The sequence below is a fragment of the Typopeltis vanoorti genome, chromosome 21 (assembly GCF_054136105.1).
Source record: "Typopeltis vanoorti isolate ZY-2024b chromosome 21, IOZ_Tvanoo_1.0, whole genome shotgun sequence".
In the NCBI taxonomy this organism is placed as follows: Eukaryota; Metazoa; Arthropoda; class Arachnida; order Uropygi; family Thelyphonidae; genus Typopeltis; species Typopeltis vanoorti.
This window is the reverse complement of record NC_143569.1, coordinates 28178297-28191181: the sequence shown is the minus strand read 5'-3', so window position 1 is coordinate 28191181 and position 12885 is coordinate 28178297. Positions and strand designations below refer to the sequence as shown.

Genomic DNA, 12885 nt, shown 5'->3' with positions numbered 1-12885 from the left:
AGGATTTATAGTATTAATGGACAATACTTTTTTTTTTATTATAAATTATGGAGTATACTTCTAGCAGTTTTTTCCCTATTTTGCAATGAGCATTTGATAAATGATGGCAGATTCACTCATTGATTCAAAATTTAGTTTCGGAGTGACAATTAAGAAATATTTATTAGATTTGCTTACAGTTGTTTTATTCAATTTTTTTTCCGCTGAAAACATTTATTTAAATCTGGTTGTCCAAGTGGTTAGCGTATCCGCTAGCCAATCAACAAATCACGGGTTCGAATTCTACTGTGGAGGCCTGAAAAAAGTTCCATCTTTGATCTCTAGAGCATGGTTTCGGATTATATAAACAATAAATTAAAAAAAACATAAAAATACAAAAAAGAAATAAAATATGTATATATGTAATTAACAAAAAATAGAAAGAATAAATCTCAGTCCACTCTTGATACGAATATTCTGTAGGTGTTTTTGTTTTAAAAAAAAAACATTTTGTGTGGATGGAAAATCAAAAAAAAAAGTTTGCATAGTTTAATTAAAAATTCATAAAGATATAAGAATTTTCTTAGAAACATCTACAATAACTTTAAAATAATGAAAATGTTAATAAAATTGCTGAATAAATCCAATTATTGAATTTTCTGATTATTCTAAAATTATGATCATGTGGGTATGATCATAGGAGGTAGTCGGAATAAGGGATCTGTACCTCTTCCTCCTTTCAGATTGGTGAGCTTCACAAACACAGCGACTATCTTTCTCTCTTCTATGAGTTAATGTTTCCATTGCAATGAAAAATAATATTAAAAACAACATTTACAGACATGCACGAAGATCTGATATTTAAGAATAAGACAAGATATAAAGGGGTGCCCTTTCCATGCCAAGAATTTATACCGATATTTTCATTGACTCAGTTTCTATTGGAGTTTTGCTTGCGTTTTATTCAACTCAAGACAAATTGCTTTCGTACAGTCAGTTGGTAATAGGAATGACAGTATTTGGGTTAATTCATTTTATATTTATTACTTCCTCTACGTATATCGGATAGAAGATTGGCCGGGAAGCTCCTTTGTTTGTATAGCGAGAGTATTCAGACAGATATTAGACAAGTAAACAGACAAACACAGATAGAATTAGAAACAAAATATCCTGCCTGTGTATGGCGATGTGGTACGTCATATTCGTGGTCCCTTCCTTTCCTCTCTTGCCTCTTCAACGTATTGCAGTGAGTGTTTACAGTTGGACTGTCGCTGTAAGTGGCTAATTGCGTTGTGGCATAAGGAGTTGGGTAGTAAAGAGGCTCGCGCTGGCTGTCATCTGACGGATCGCTACGTTTGACTTTACCATAGGAACTCATTGATAAACTTTCTCCTTTTCCACCAGAACTGTTGGAGTCTAAAAAAAAAGAAAAGAAAAGAATAATGAAAACATGTTTTGTATTACAACAGTATAAAGTGAAAATTTTAAATCATAAGATAAATTGAAAGTGTATTTCAAAATATCTTCGAAAAAATATATTTTCAAAAAATATCTTCAAACTTCTACGTTTCTTTTAATGTGGGATTTTCTCATTATCTAATCTTTTCGTGGAGGTAATTATTATAAGAAATTAGGATCACATTTAACGATGAACCATAACAAAAGTTATGTAGAAATGGTTTGAAATTTTTCAAAGCAACTTCAATATTAGGCAGCTATTGCGCATACTCCAGTTTGGAAGGTTAATTGCGCATACTCCAGTTTGGAAGGTTAATTGCATACAGAGACTTTTGACTTGCCAAAGTTAATGGGATACAGGAATTATTTATTTTTCATAACTTATAATTGATTTATAAAAGAAAAAAAAAGAAGTTGATTTATAAAAGAAAAAAAGTTCACAGAGTTAAATTAGTACATATATTGTGTAAATTATACACAGTCTTAACACATTTAATAACAAGCTATGCGTAAATTAACTGTGAATATTAGGGATCATTATTACATTGTATATTCGGTATAATCCTTGATAAACTGATAATTTAGCAACATGCTACTGCAAATATATTTTTCAGTTATGATTTTAAGAAATATTTTAAATATTTCTATAAGAATAGAATGCAAATAAAATTATATTTGTTTATATTTAGATAATTTCTAAAATATTTAAAAGAATAACTTATATTTAGAATTAAATTGCAGCACCATTAATCTAATTGTATCAAAATGGCCTTAGGAAAAACACAAATATATTTGCATTAAAATGAATTTATTATTTTTTTCTTCAAAATGAACATATCTAAAAAATATTCATTTTATTTATTATTTTTATCTTCAAAGAATTCTCTAAACGTATTCATTTTAATGAATTGGCATTATACGTGGCGTCTCACTATATCTAAACGTATTCGTTTTAATGAGTTGACGTTATACTGAGTGATTTGAGTGCATTCAAAAAGAAAAACAACTACAGAAGAAAATGGAAAACTGTGACAGAGAATTGTGGGTTACATATTAATTGCATAACTTATTATGAATTTAGTTTATTAATTGCATAATTAACTTATTCAATTAAGAAGAGTGAGATCATGGATTTAAATTGTAGAGAAAATGTTAATGGTATTGGGCCCAATGGGCAAGTCTTGAAGAGGCAACCACGAAAAAGGTGAAGAAACTAGTTAGAGAAGGTTTAGAAAAAGAAAGTGAACTGGAACAGTGTTTATGAAGAAAGCATATAGGAAGTTAGAAAGACACGAACAGCTTTTATATGCTTGACGATAGATTCTATTGAAACAGTTAGTAAATATAATCCAAATAGAATTTCAAAACAAAATGCTATTACGAATATACTATCAGTTATGATTTTAAGAAATATTTTTATAAGAATTAAATGCAAATAAAAGTATATTTGTTTATATTTTCAACTTTTTTGTAAAATATTTAAATAATAAATTATATTTAAAATTAAATTACAACATCATTAATCGAATTGCATCAAACTGATCTTGTAGCACTTTTGCAATGCAACACAATCTTTCTTGGGTAGAGTTGAAGTGGGGAAGACCGTGTGATGAGGTGATTAATACCCTTGGAGGGTAATGGATAGCAATGCTGTAGCCAATGAAGTTTTAACTGGCGCTCGGCTATTGCTGTTACCCTCCTGCCATGATCAGAGCTTTAATAGCTCAATAACACCTTATCCCTACACTGTCCTCTACAGATAACGGGGAAGATGAAAAGCATTCTTGCCTCGCCCCTTTAAGCCAGTCCTTATAAGGACTAATACAATCTTACTGTGTTTGTTCTTTAAATATTTTGTCCAATATTAGTTGTTAAAGCAATAAAATAAAATATTTCTTTAACAGCAACTATTAAATAAATTGCGTGTATAATATTAGTCTGAACTTGCATTATGCAGAGATGGTTTACATTATTCTTATAATATGATGATTGATAGGAGGAAGAAGTATAACTATACGCTATAACTACATTTCAATAACTAAAGAATTCCTAGAGTAATGTTTGAGAGGAGACATCCTTCAGGGGACATTTGTTAGTTGGCAGTTCGCCACGACGGTTGACAGTTGGAATTGGGCCAAGTAATAGCTGACGTTTCAGCACAGTAAAATAAACAAATGCAGACAGCAAAGTGTAATTAGAAGCATATGGGGAAATACTCGAAAATATTTCATCAAAGGACGCTTCATACTTCGTTGGAGATGCACTTAATAGTATTCATTTAGTTGGAAGTCGAACGATGATAAAGAAAGAATTTCCTAGAGCATGTACACGTGTCTCGTGGAAAATAACTAACATGTTATAAGCGATGCAGACATTCTAAACCAGTACTGCTGATGATATACGATTGGAATTAAAACGGTCTTTAAGAAACTCCGATGTGCTTCGCGGTATTTAACCACGATGAATACTAACCGACGCCATCTGGTGGTGAATGAAAGTAGTGATCAGATTCTCGTGCTGATTTTATTCGAATTTTTATTAGAGTTCGAAAATATGTTCATTTTTTATATCTAAAATGAAATTGTACCTTTTGGCGGGTGTATTTCGTGTTCTAATAATTTCAGTCATTTTCCATAGCTATAGGAAATTTCAATTCCCTTTTTTTCCATACACGATTGAAAAATCCACGCATGTATTTCCAAAATGCAGAATTTCAAATGATATTCGCTGATTTATTCCGATTGCTTATAAACTCATGTCCTACTTGCTTTCAAAGTAGAATTTTTCAAACCCTCCCTCTCCTTTGACCTGAGGTAATTTCACAGAAAATTCCCTACTTTAAATGATACAAGTTTATCTGCACAGTTGGCTGAAGAAATACATTAATATTTAATGACATGGAAGATTATTATTATCCAAATATATTCACGGCTTTGCAGATCTTCATCACAGACTACGTTTCTTCTCACTGGAGTTTTCCAGCTTTCATTTTCAGTAAAGCTAGATAATCTCCAACATGGAATAATCATAATTCTCTTTCTTTGTTTCGAATGTAACAATAGGACCGGGTGGGGGGGGGGGCGTGGCGCGAGTTTCCAGTGAAATAGCATTCTATCAAAGATATGTTCTTTCTGTGATGTTTTGTCATGATTTGGCAACACGCCAGACATTGTGCAAGGAACTGTGGAAGAAAAGATTTCATGACCCCCTAGTTGAAAAGAACATTACTACGAACGTGTATTTGTTTTTTCGTTTTTTTTTTCATTGAAAAGTTAATTAGCTAATAGAAGAACAAAAAATGAATTTGTTAGTAAGCTACAATATCGGTTGTATACCATTATGACAGAAATTGACAATATCTAATTCTGTAATGTAAAACAACGAACATTTTCTTAGTAAAAATTAGGGTAAATTACAAAATTTAATTAAGTGTGAGTGTGAAAATAAACATAAGTCAAATTCAGCCGAATGGCAAAGACAAGTTACAATATAAAAACACAGAACAAAGGATTAAAAACTCAACTGGCTGTTGTATATAATTAGAACTTAATTCTAACAGTTTCTAATCGATTTATCTCAGAATTATTTAACATTATCGCATACAATTTGTCAATTTTACATATATGTCTACTTTACCAGTCACTGACATATAACTCACCTTCGAAATAATGAGAAGAACCTATTTTTAATAAAAACGAACCTAATGAAATTTTATTATTTGTGGTTTATGTTTAATATAATCCATTTTACACTTCCAACCGTCATAAAAACAGCTATGGGCGCTTCATTCATTCTACAGTTTCGAGTATTGCCAAATACTCTATCCAATAAAATGGTAGACGTTTCATTCGAAGCTCGGACAACAACTATATTTAGGATTATTATTAAATAGGTAGTAGATTTTTTTTTATACGCGTGGATAGGCTTATGTGTTCGTCAGACATTTTTGTAATAGATTTCACGGTTTGATATGAACACAGATGATTAAGAAAATAACTATTTATTAACTTAAAAGCTAATATTTCGCTGGTATTATATCCAGCATCTTCAGAGCACACAACATAAAGTTTGTTACAAATGCAAAACAACCACAATCCGGTGTAACAGTGGGGCTAGTAAAAGTAATTGCAGTGTGCAACACAAGACTAAAGTCCTAATATGGCGCCATGTAGGTTTTAAAAAAAAAATAAATAAAAATTCAAAGTTTTGAAATAGTAGTCCAAATAATAGTCTTAGAAAGTTTGAAAAAATGAAATAAAATAAAAGTAATAAATATTAATTTGGTCTAAAGATGACTGTCTCCCAAATCTTTGGTAGATTTGTACAGCCATACTTGTTAAGGTTTGGAGTATGTTTTAAGGCTTCTGTTGATTCCAGGAACAACCTATCTGACTTGTAGAAGCTTCTGTGCAGTACTTTTGTTTCCTTCCAATTGATCCTGTGTGCAGAGGTATCCAAAGCATGGTCTGCCAGACCAGACTTGCCATAGCGAAAGTGTCGGATATATTTTTTGTGTTCACTGAGGCGGATGTCCACAGGTAGTAGATTTTATAAACAACTCGTGCACATGAAAAAGAACATTATTATAAGAAACATCTGTTAACGGGGAAAAACACTATGACGAAAACGAAAAACATCTCTTTTACAAAAGAACTCTTAAGTTAGAAAATTGAAAAGTTTGCATTCTTTATTTCGAGTTCATCATTAATTTGGTTTTCCTTACTTGAGTTATTTAAAAACATTTTTCTGCAAGTCGAAACTCAAAATCTTCATTCATTTTCTAAGTCGTATTTTTATTAACGTTTTTTTACACGCTATATTTGTCTTATTAATTTTCTTTTGTTTTGTCATAGAGTATATTTTATTTAAATATGTTACCTTGGTGATATTGTCGCTTCTGAATATTCAGAAGCGACAATATAATCACTTATGATATTTAGTAAGAGGTTCTGAAGTGTGTTCCCAGAAATAAGAGCAATGTATTAAGAAATATAATGAATCTAGTGCGCACTAGAATTCCATAAGGCAAATGCAACAAAAGAAAAAAAAACATCTCAGGTCATTGTATTGTAGATTGGTTGTGCAAGGCTATCCACGTACATAATAAATAAAATGCATAAATCCCTATATGTATTCGTTTTTTTTTTCTTTTTTTTGGAAAGGGTAATTTTGGGAACATTCATCATTGTTGTATAAAAGCAAGATTAAGTTTTCATCTCAAGAGTTCCCCTTCTTCGGATGCACACCGTGGCTAACAAAAGGTATCATACTAAACAAATCTGTTTATATACTTTCATATCTGCAATGCAAAATGAAAGAGATGAAATCTTTCATTAGGAAAAATGCATTTGACAGTAATATGAAAAACGGTATTTCCAAAGCAAGATTACGACCTAAAGTTAATGTAGCTCACAAACTCGTTCACCGAAATGCATTATGTAATCAAACAAATGATACTACATTTTCCTTTCGTGCTATACGAATGCAATATTGTACTTTTAGTAATATGTTTTGTAGGATGGGAGGAGTTTCCTGGGTGCCGGGATCATATTAAGGAATCTAGTTTAGGGAAAATGAAACTTTTCTTCATGCCAGATACCATTTCACGTTCATTTGTCAGCAAGGCGTGCATTGCCGAGATGGAATTTATTATTTCGAGACTTCTAAATAACGTGGCATTCATTTATTTCTACTACGCGACACTGTAAGAGTGATCTAAAATTTGTACGATCAATAAACTTTTCCACCATAGATGTGTTTTCACACTTCTACAAAGAGTAAGATGTTATAAGAGATAAAGGAAGCAGAATATTCAGCCGGACGTTATGAACTACTAAAGCATTTCAACATAATTTTTTTTTCTATAACAAATACAGTAATTCAAACGAACAGATTTTACTTGTTATGAAATTCTTATAAGGATAAGGAGCGAAGCAAGAATGCTTTTCATCTTCCCCGTTATCTGTAGAGGACAGTGTAGGGATAAGGTGTTATTGACCGAGACTCGGCTGTTAGCAATAGCCGAGCCTCAGTTAGAACTTCATTGGCTACAGCATTGCGCTATTTGTTATGAAATCTTCGTTACAGTTAATGAAATAATCATATGCAATTTAAAAAAGGGTGTATTAAGTAATCACAATTTTGTATAGTAATGCCATTCGTTATAATAATATTTGACTTAAATCTATTTTTCATTTAAGTATCCTAAATATTTTATTTTGATTTTATGAATTTTTTATTAATAAGTTCGAAACGACTCCGCAAAATTTAATTGTGATTTTTCATACCGAATGTCAAATTCTTCAAGAAAGAAATTATAACAATAATAATTATTATTATTGTATAAAAGAGAGCTTATTTATGTTGAAATTTTTTCTTGACTATTACACTTTTTTTATATATAATCTTTGTCAAGTAGCTTTATTTTATCCTCCTACATGTTTCGCCAATTTTTTTATTGGCATCCTCAGGGAATATAAACTAGTAAGCTAAAATGAAGGTTGCAGACTACGTTATAACTGATGGTTCTAATTCATACAAATAATTGGTATTGTGAGTGTCTCGTTAACGTGATTTATTCGTTATGGCTCATGACGTAATCGTTATGAAAGTTCATTTCTTTGATGTTTAATGATCTGATTAAAGTTTTCCAAATTTCTGGTAAAATTAGACCTTGATTCTTGTTTAGGTTTTCAGTTTTACGGGCGACTGTAGCTGCTTCTTTAAAGGTTCTTGAATGGTAGTTATCTTCTATGTATGGCATAAGGCTCTTATCCCACTCAATATGATGGTTAGTAGAGGCAAAGTGGCATGAAAGGCCTGAAATGTCTTGTCTGTTATTTCTGACATATCCTATGTGTTCTTTCTTTCTCGTTTCGAAGCTTCTAGAAGTAACTAACTTCTACGTAACTAATACCACATGAGCAAGGAATATTATATACTCCAGAGTATTTATAGAATGGGTGAGGATCTTTCGGTGATCTTAAAAATTTCCGAATAGTGTTGATTGGTTTGAATGCCACTCTGATCTTATGCGGTTTTAAAAGGTTAGCTAATTTTTTTGAAATGTTGCTGATAAAAGGAATCGTAATTGTACTGATGTATTTGGACGTCATAACGTTGTCTATGTGGTATATCAGTAAAGAGAATCTTGTTATAGAGTCTTTTTGGGTAACCATTTAAAGAAAGTTCTCTGGATATTGTAGTTAATTCCGTTAGTAGGTCATCCTTGTCTGTCGTATACTGTATAGCTCTTTTCTTGAGACTATGGATAATGCTAAGTTTCTGAGCTATGTGATGAGCTGAATTGAAATGGAGGTAATGTCCAGTATTTGTAGGTTTTCTGTACACAGATAGGTTGATACTATTATTGGTTTGTTTTTTTTTTATTAAAATGTCAAGGAATGGCAGTTTTTTACCTTTTTCCATTTCTAATGTGAATTTGATGGTATTGTGGAAACTATTGATTTGGTTGAGGTAATTCATTAGTTCTTCTTTCGTATGATCCCAAATGATAAAGATATCATCCACTTATCTGTACCAAATTTTCGGTTTTGGAATGATCTGGGATAAGATTTTTTTCTCTAGATCTTCCATGAATAAGTCAGCACAAGGAGGTGAGAGGGGGCTACCCATAGCTAATCCGGTGAGTTGTTTGTAGATCGTTTTTTGCCAAATAAAATAGAAGTTAAACAGTGATTGAACACAGTAGTGATGTTTCTTGGGAACAAGTTGTCTAAGATTTTGATGACTTCAACCACTGGAATGTTAGTAAACAGATATGTAATGCCCAGGCTTGCTAGTATATCCTCTTCAAAGATAGGGATGTTTTTTATTTTATCTATAAAATGTTTTGAGTTTTTAATATAAGTATCCGAGACGTGAATGTGTTGTTGTAAAATCTTCGCAAGGACAGTTGGTAAGTGGGAGAATAGATTCCATCAACTATTGGACGTAATGATATACCTTCTTTATGAATTTTTGGAAGGCCATACAATCTAGGAGTTAGTGGGTGAACTGATTTTAGCTTTCTTATTACTTCTATAGGCCAGTTATTCATTCCAAGTAATAATTCATTGGTGTCATTATGGTTTTTTTGTGGTAGGATCTCTACTGAGAACTTCATATACAGACCTGTCAGATAATAGAGTTTTAATTTTTTCTTCATAATCTTTAGTATTTAATATAACTGTATTATTACCTTTGTCGGCTTTGAGTATGATGATGTCTTTATTATTCCTTAATTTGAGAAGCGTTCTTCTTTCCATTTGGTTAGAGTTGGAGTTAGGAGATCTTGACGGAGCTGAAAGGATTATGCTGCTTTTTAATCGTAAGTCATTAGCTATTGGAAGTGGTAGTAATGAGAAGGCTTTTTCTAAGTTGCAGATGAACTCTAACGGAATTAACTACAATATCCAGAGTACTTTCTTTAAATGGTTACCCAAAAAGACTCTATAACAAGATTCTCTTTACTGATATACCACATAGGCAACGTGATGACGTCCAATACATCAGTACAATTACGATTCCTTTTGCCAGCAACATTTCCAAAAAATTAGCTAACCTTTTAAAACCACATAAGATCAGAGTGGCATTCAAACCAATCAACACTATTCGGAAATTTTTAAGATCACCGAAAGATCCTCACCCATTCTACAAGTACTCTGGAGAATATAATATACCTTGCTCATGTGGTATTAGTTACGTAGGTCAGACCTATATGAGCTTTGAAACGAGAAAGAAAGAACACATAGGATATGTCAGAAATAACAGACAAGACATTTCAGGCCTTTCATGCCACTTTGCCTCTACTAACCATCATATTGAGTGGGATAAGAGCCTTATGCCATACATAGAAGATAACTACCATTCAAGCACTTTTAAAGAAGCAGCTACAGTTGCTCGTAAAACTGAAAACCTAAACAAGAATCAAGGTCTAATTTTACCAGAAATTTGGAAAACTTTAATCAGATCATTAAACTTCAAAGAAATGAACTTTCATAACAATTACGTCATGAGCCATAACGAATAAATCACGTTAACGAGACACGCACAATACCAATTATTTGTATGAATTAGAACCATCAGTTATAACCTAGTCTGTAACCTTCATTTTAGCTTACTAGTTTGTATTTCCTGAGGATGTCAACAGAAAAATTGGCGAAACATGTAGGAGGATTAAATAAAGCTACTTGACAAAGATTATATATAAAAAAAGTGTAATCTATGTTATTATTGAGCTTATTTGTTATTCATTTAAATTGTTTAGGCAATTAAAATGAAATTCTTAAAAAAATTCATCAACGAGTCTTAAATCTAGGTCCACTTTAGCAATGGAAATTACTGCATCGAAGCTTACCGTATTATTATAATATCGAATCGATTTTAGAATGAAAATGGCCCAGTTGTAGCGCAAATGCAAAACAAATTATCGTTACATTTTTTTCAATAAAAGCGAAGGATACAAATTAAAAATCGACAGATTTAACAACAAAAATTGAATACATCAATTTTTGTTGTATTCAATTTTGTTTGCCTATTTTTTCACTACGGTTCAATTAAAGCCAAAACTGACGTTTCTTCACATTTTAACTTAGATCATAACTATCAAATTTCATTACAAAATACACGCAGGTAGCCTGTATTTGTTAATTATCAGTTGGAATGTTGTTGCCAATAAAAGTGATCTAATTAGAACCGAAATTAAACTACGACTCGTTTTGAATGCATTTCAAATGTCAAACTTTAATCAAATCTATCACCTAGAATAGAGTGAAATATATCACTTCGAAAAGTGCCCCTACAAATGTCCCGATTAATAAAAATTTGAATCCTAGCAAATTTTGTAAAATCTTGCATTGTTAACATTCCGTAACAGCGATCAGGAAACAAACCGACTTATGAAATCCACCTAGAAATAGAAATTTGTATTGAGCAGAAAACTTTCGAGGTCAATGAATTTTAGAAATCAGTTACTGGAATACATAAGTAATCCTATCGTCATAATTATTGAATTGACAATTTTGAACTTAATTGGTTGATGGACTGAGTCCTTGACTCTTTATCCCTTCATCTGGATTTTAGATTGTGGGTGATGAGATTATTGTGGGTAATTTACCCGTTCATTGTGAGCATTGAGGCTGTATCAACTTTCTTTTGCGATGGAGGATTTCGGTTTTTTATGTTTGAAACGATCTGAGGGCTTGTAGTCCGCTGCCTGTCGAACTAGCTGAGTTGGGTGATTATCCGTGATTGTGAAGAATTTCTCTACAATGCTTGTCATGTAGGTCTTAATATCTGGAAGATTGGCTTCTTGATGTAACTGGATGTTTCTGATGAACCATGGGGCATTAAATGCCATTCTTAGGCATTTATTGTGTATTATCTGAAGTCTGTTGATGTTGCTTTTAGTCGTGTGACCCCAGTTTGGAGAGGCGTAAGTTAGTTGCGGTCTGATTACCTATTTGAAAATGAGGATTTTGTGGCTTATGCTTAGGAAGCTGTTCCTGTTCAAAAGTGGATATAGCTGTGCTATAGTCTGACTTGCCTTAGTGGCAACACTGTCCATATGTGACTTGAAGTTTACACGTCTATCAAGATGAATTCCCAGATATTTGGTAGAATTGCGCCAAGGGATGATTTTACCAAACATCTCTATGCTTGAATTCGGTTCTGCTTTAGGTCTGGTGAAAAGTACTGCAGATCGATTGTTTGGAATAATTGCGATACGCCACTTGGTGTACCAATCCTCCAATTCATTGACTGCTCTCTGCAGCTTGATTGTGGCCAGGTGTGGACGGAGGGATCTGGCTATAATGATTGTGTCGTCGGCATACAGAGCGGTGATAGCTGGAGACAGTTTGGGGAGATCTGCCATGTATATGGAGAAGAGTAGGGGAGATATCAGAGAGCCTTGAGGGACTCTGGCCGTGATTCTCCTCTCTGTGGATCTGATACCGTTGAGTTTTATTTTAAATTTTCTGTTATTTAGATATGATTTGATAAGTAGAACTAGTGGCAAAGGAATACCAACTTCGTGTAGTTTAAAAATTAGTCCATGATGCCACACTCTATCAAATGCCTGAGTGATGTCTAGGAAAACTGCGCTAGAGTGTTGGTGCCATTCATACCCTTGGGTTATATGTTCGATAACTCTGTAAATTTGTAGCGTTGTGGAGTGATATTTCCTAAAGCCGAATTGTTCATCTTGAATTATATGGTTGATATCTGTTGCCTCTTGAACCCGTGTGAGAATAGCACGTTCGGCTATCTTACCTATGCACGAGAGAAGGCTGATTGCTCTGTAATTTTCAGGAAACTGTGTATTTTTTCCAGGTTTGGGAATTAAGAAAACGTCGGCAATTTTCCATCGCTCTGGGAAATAGTTTAGCCGGAGGATGGCATTAATGATGGCTACCCCTTTGCATAACAGATGCATAACCCCTTTGC

The 12885-nt window shown here is 32.7% G+C and overlaps 1 protein-coding gene across 1 annotated transcript in view; it reads right to left on the bottom strand.

Annotated features, from left to right (window-relative positions):
* LOC150094687 (cell adhesion molecule Dscam1-like) overlaps positions 1 to 12885 on the bottom strand; it is a 380080-nt gene that overhangs the window by 43035 nt on the left and 324160 nt on the right. Inside the window, exon 22 of the mRNA XM_090411630.1 lies at positions 1154 to 1395. Within this exon, the coding sequence (XP_090267756.1) occupies positions 1154 to 1395 (242 nt within the window). The remainder of the gene's footprint in view (positions 1 to 1153; positions 1396 to 12885) is intronic.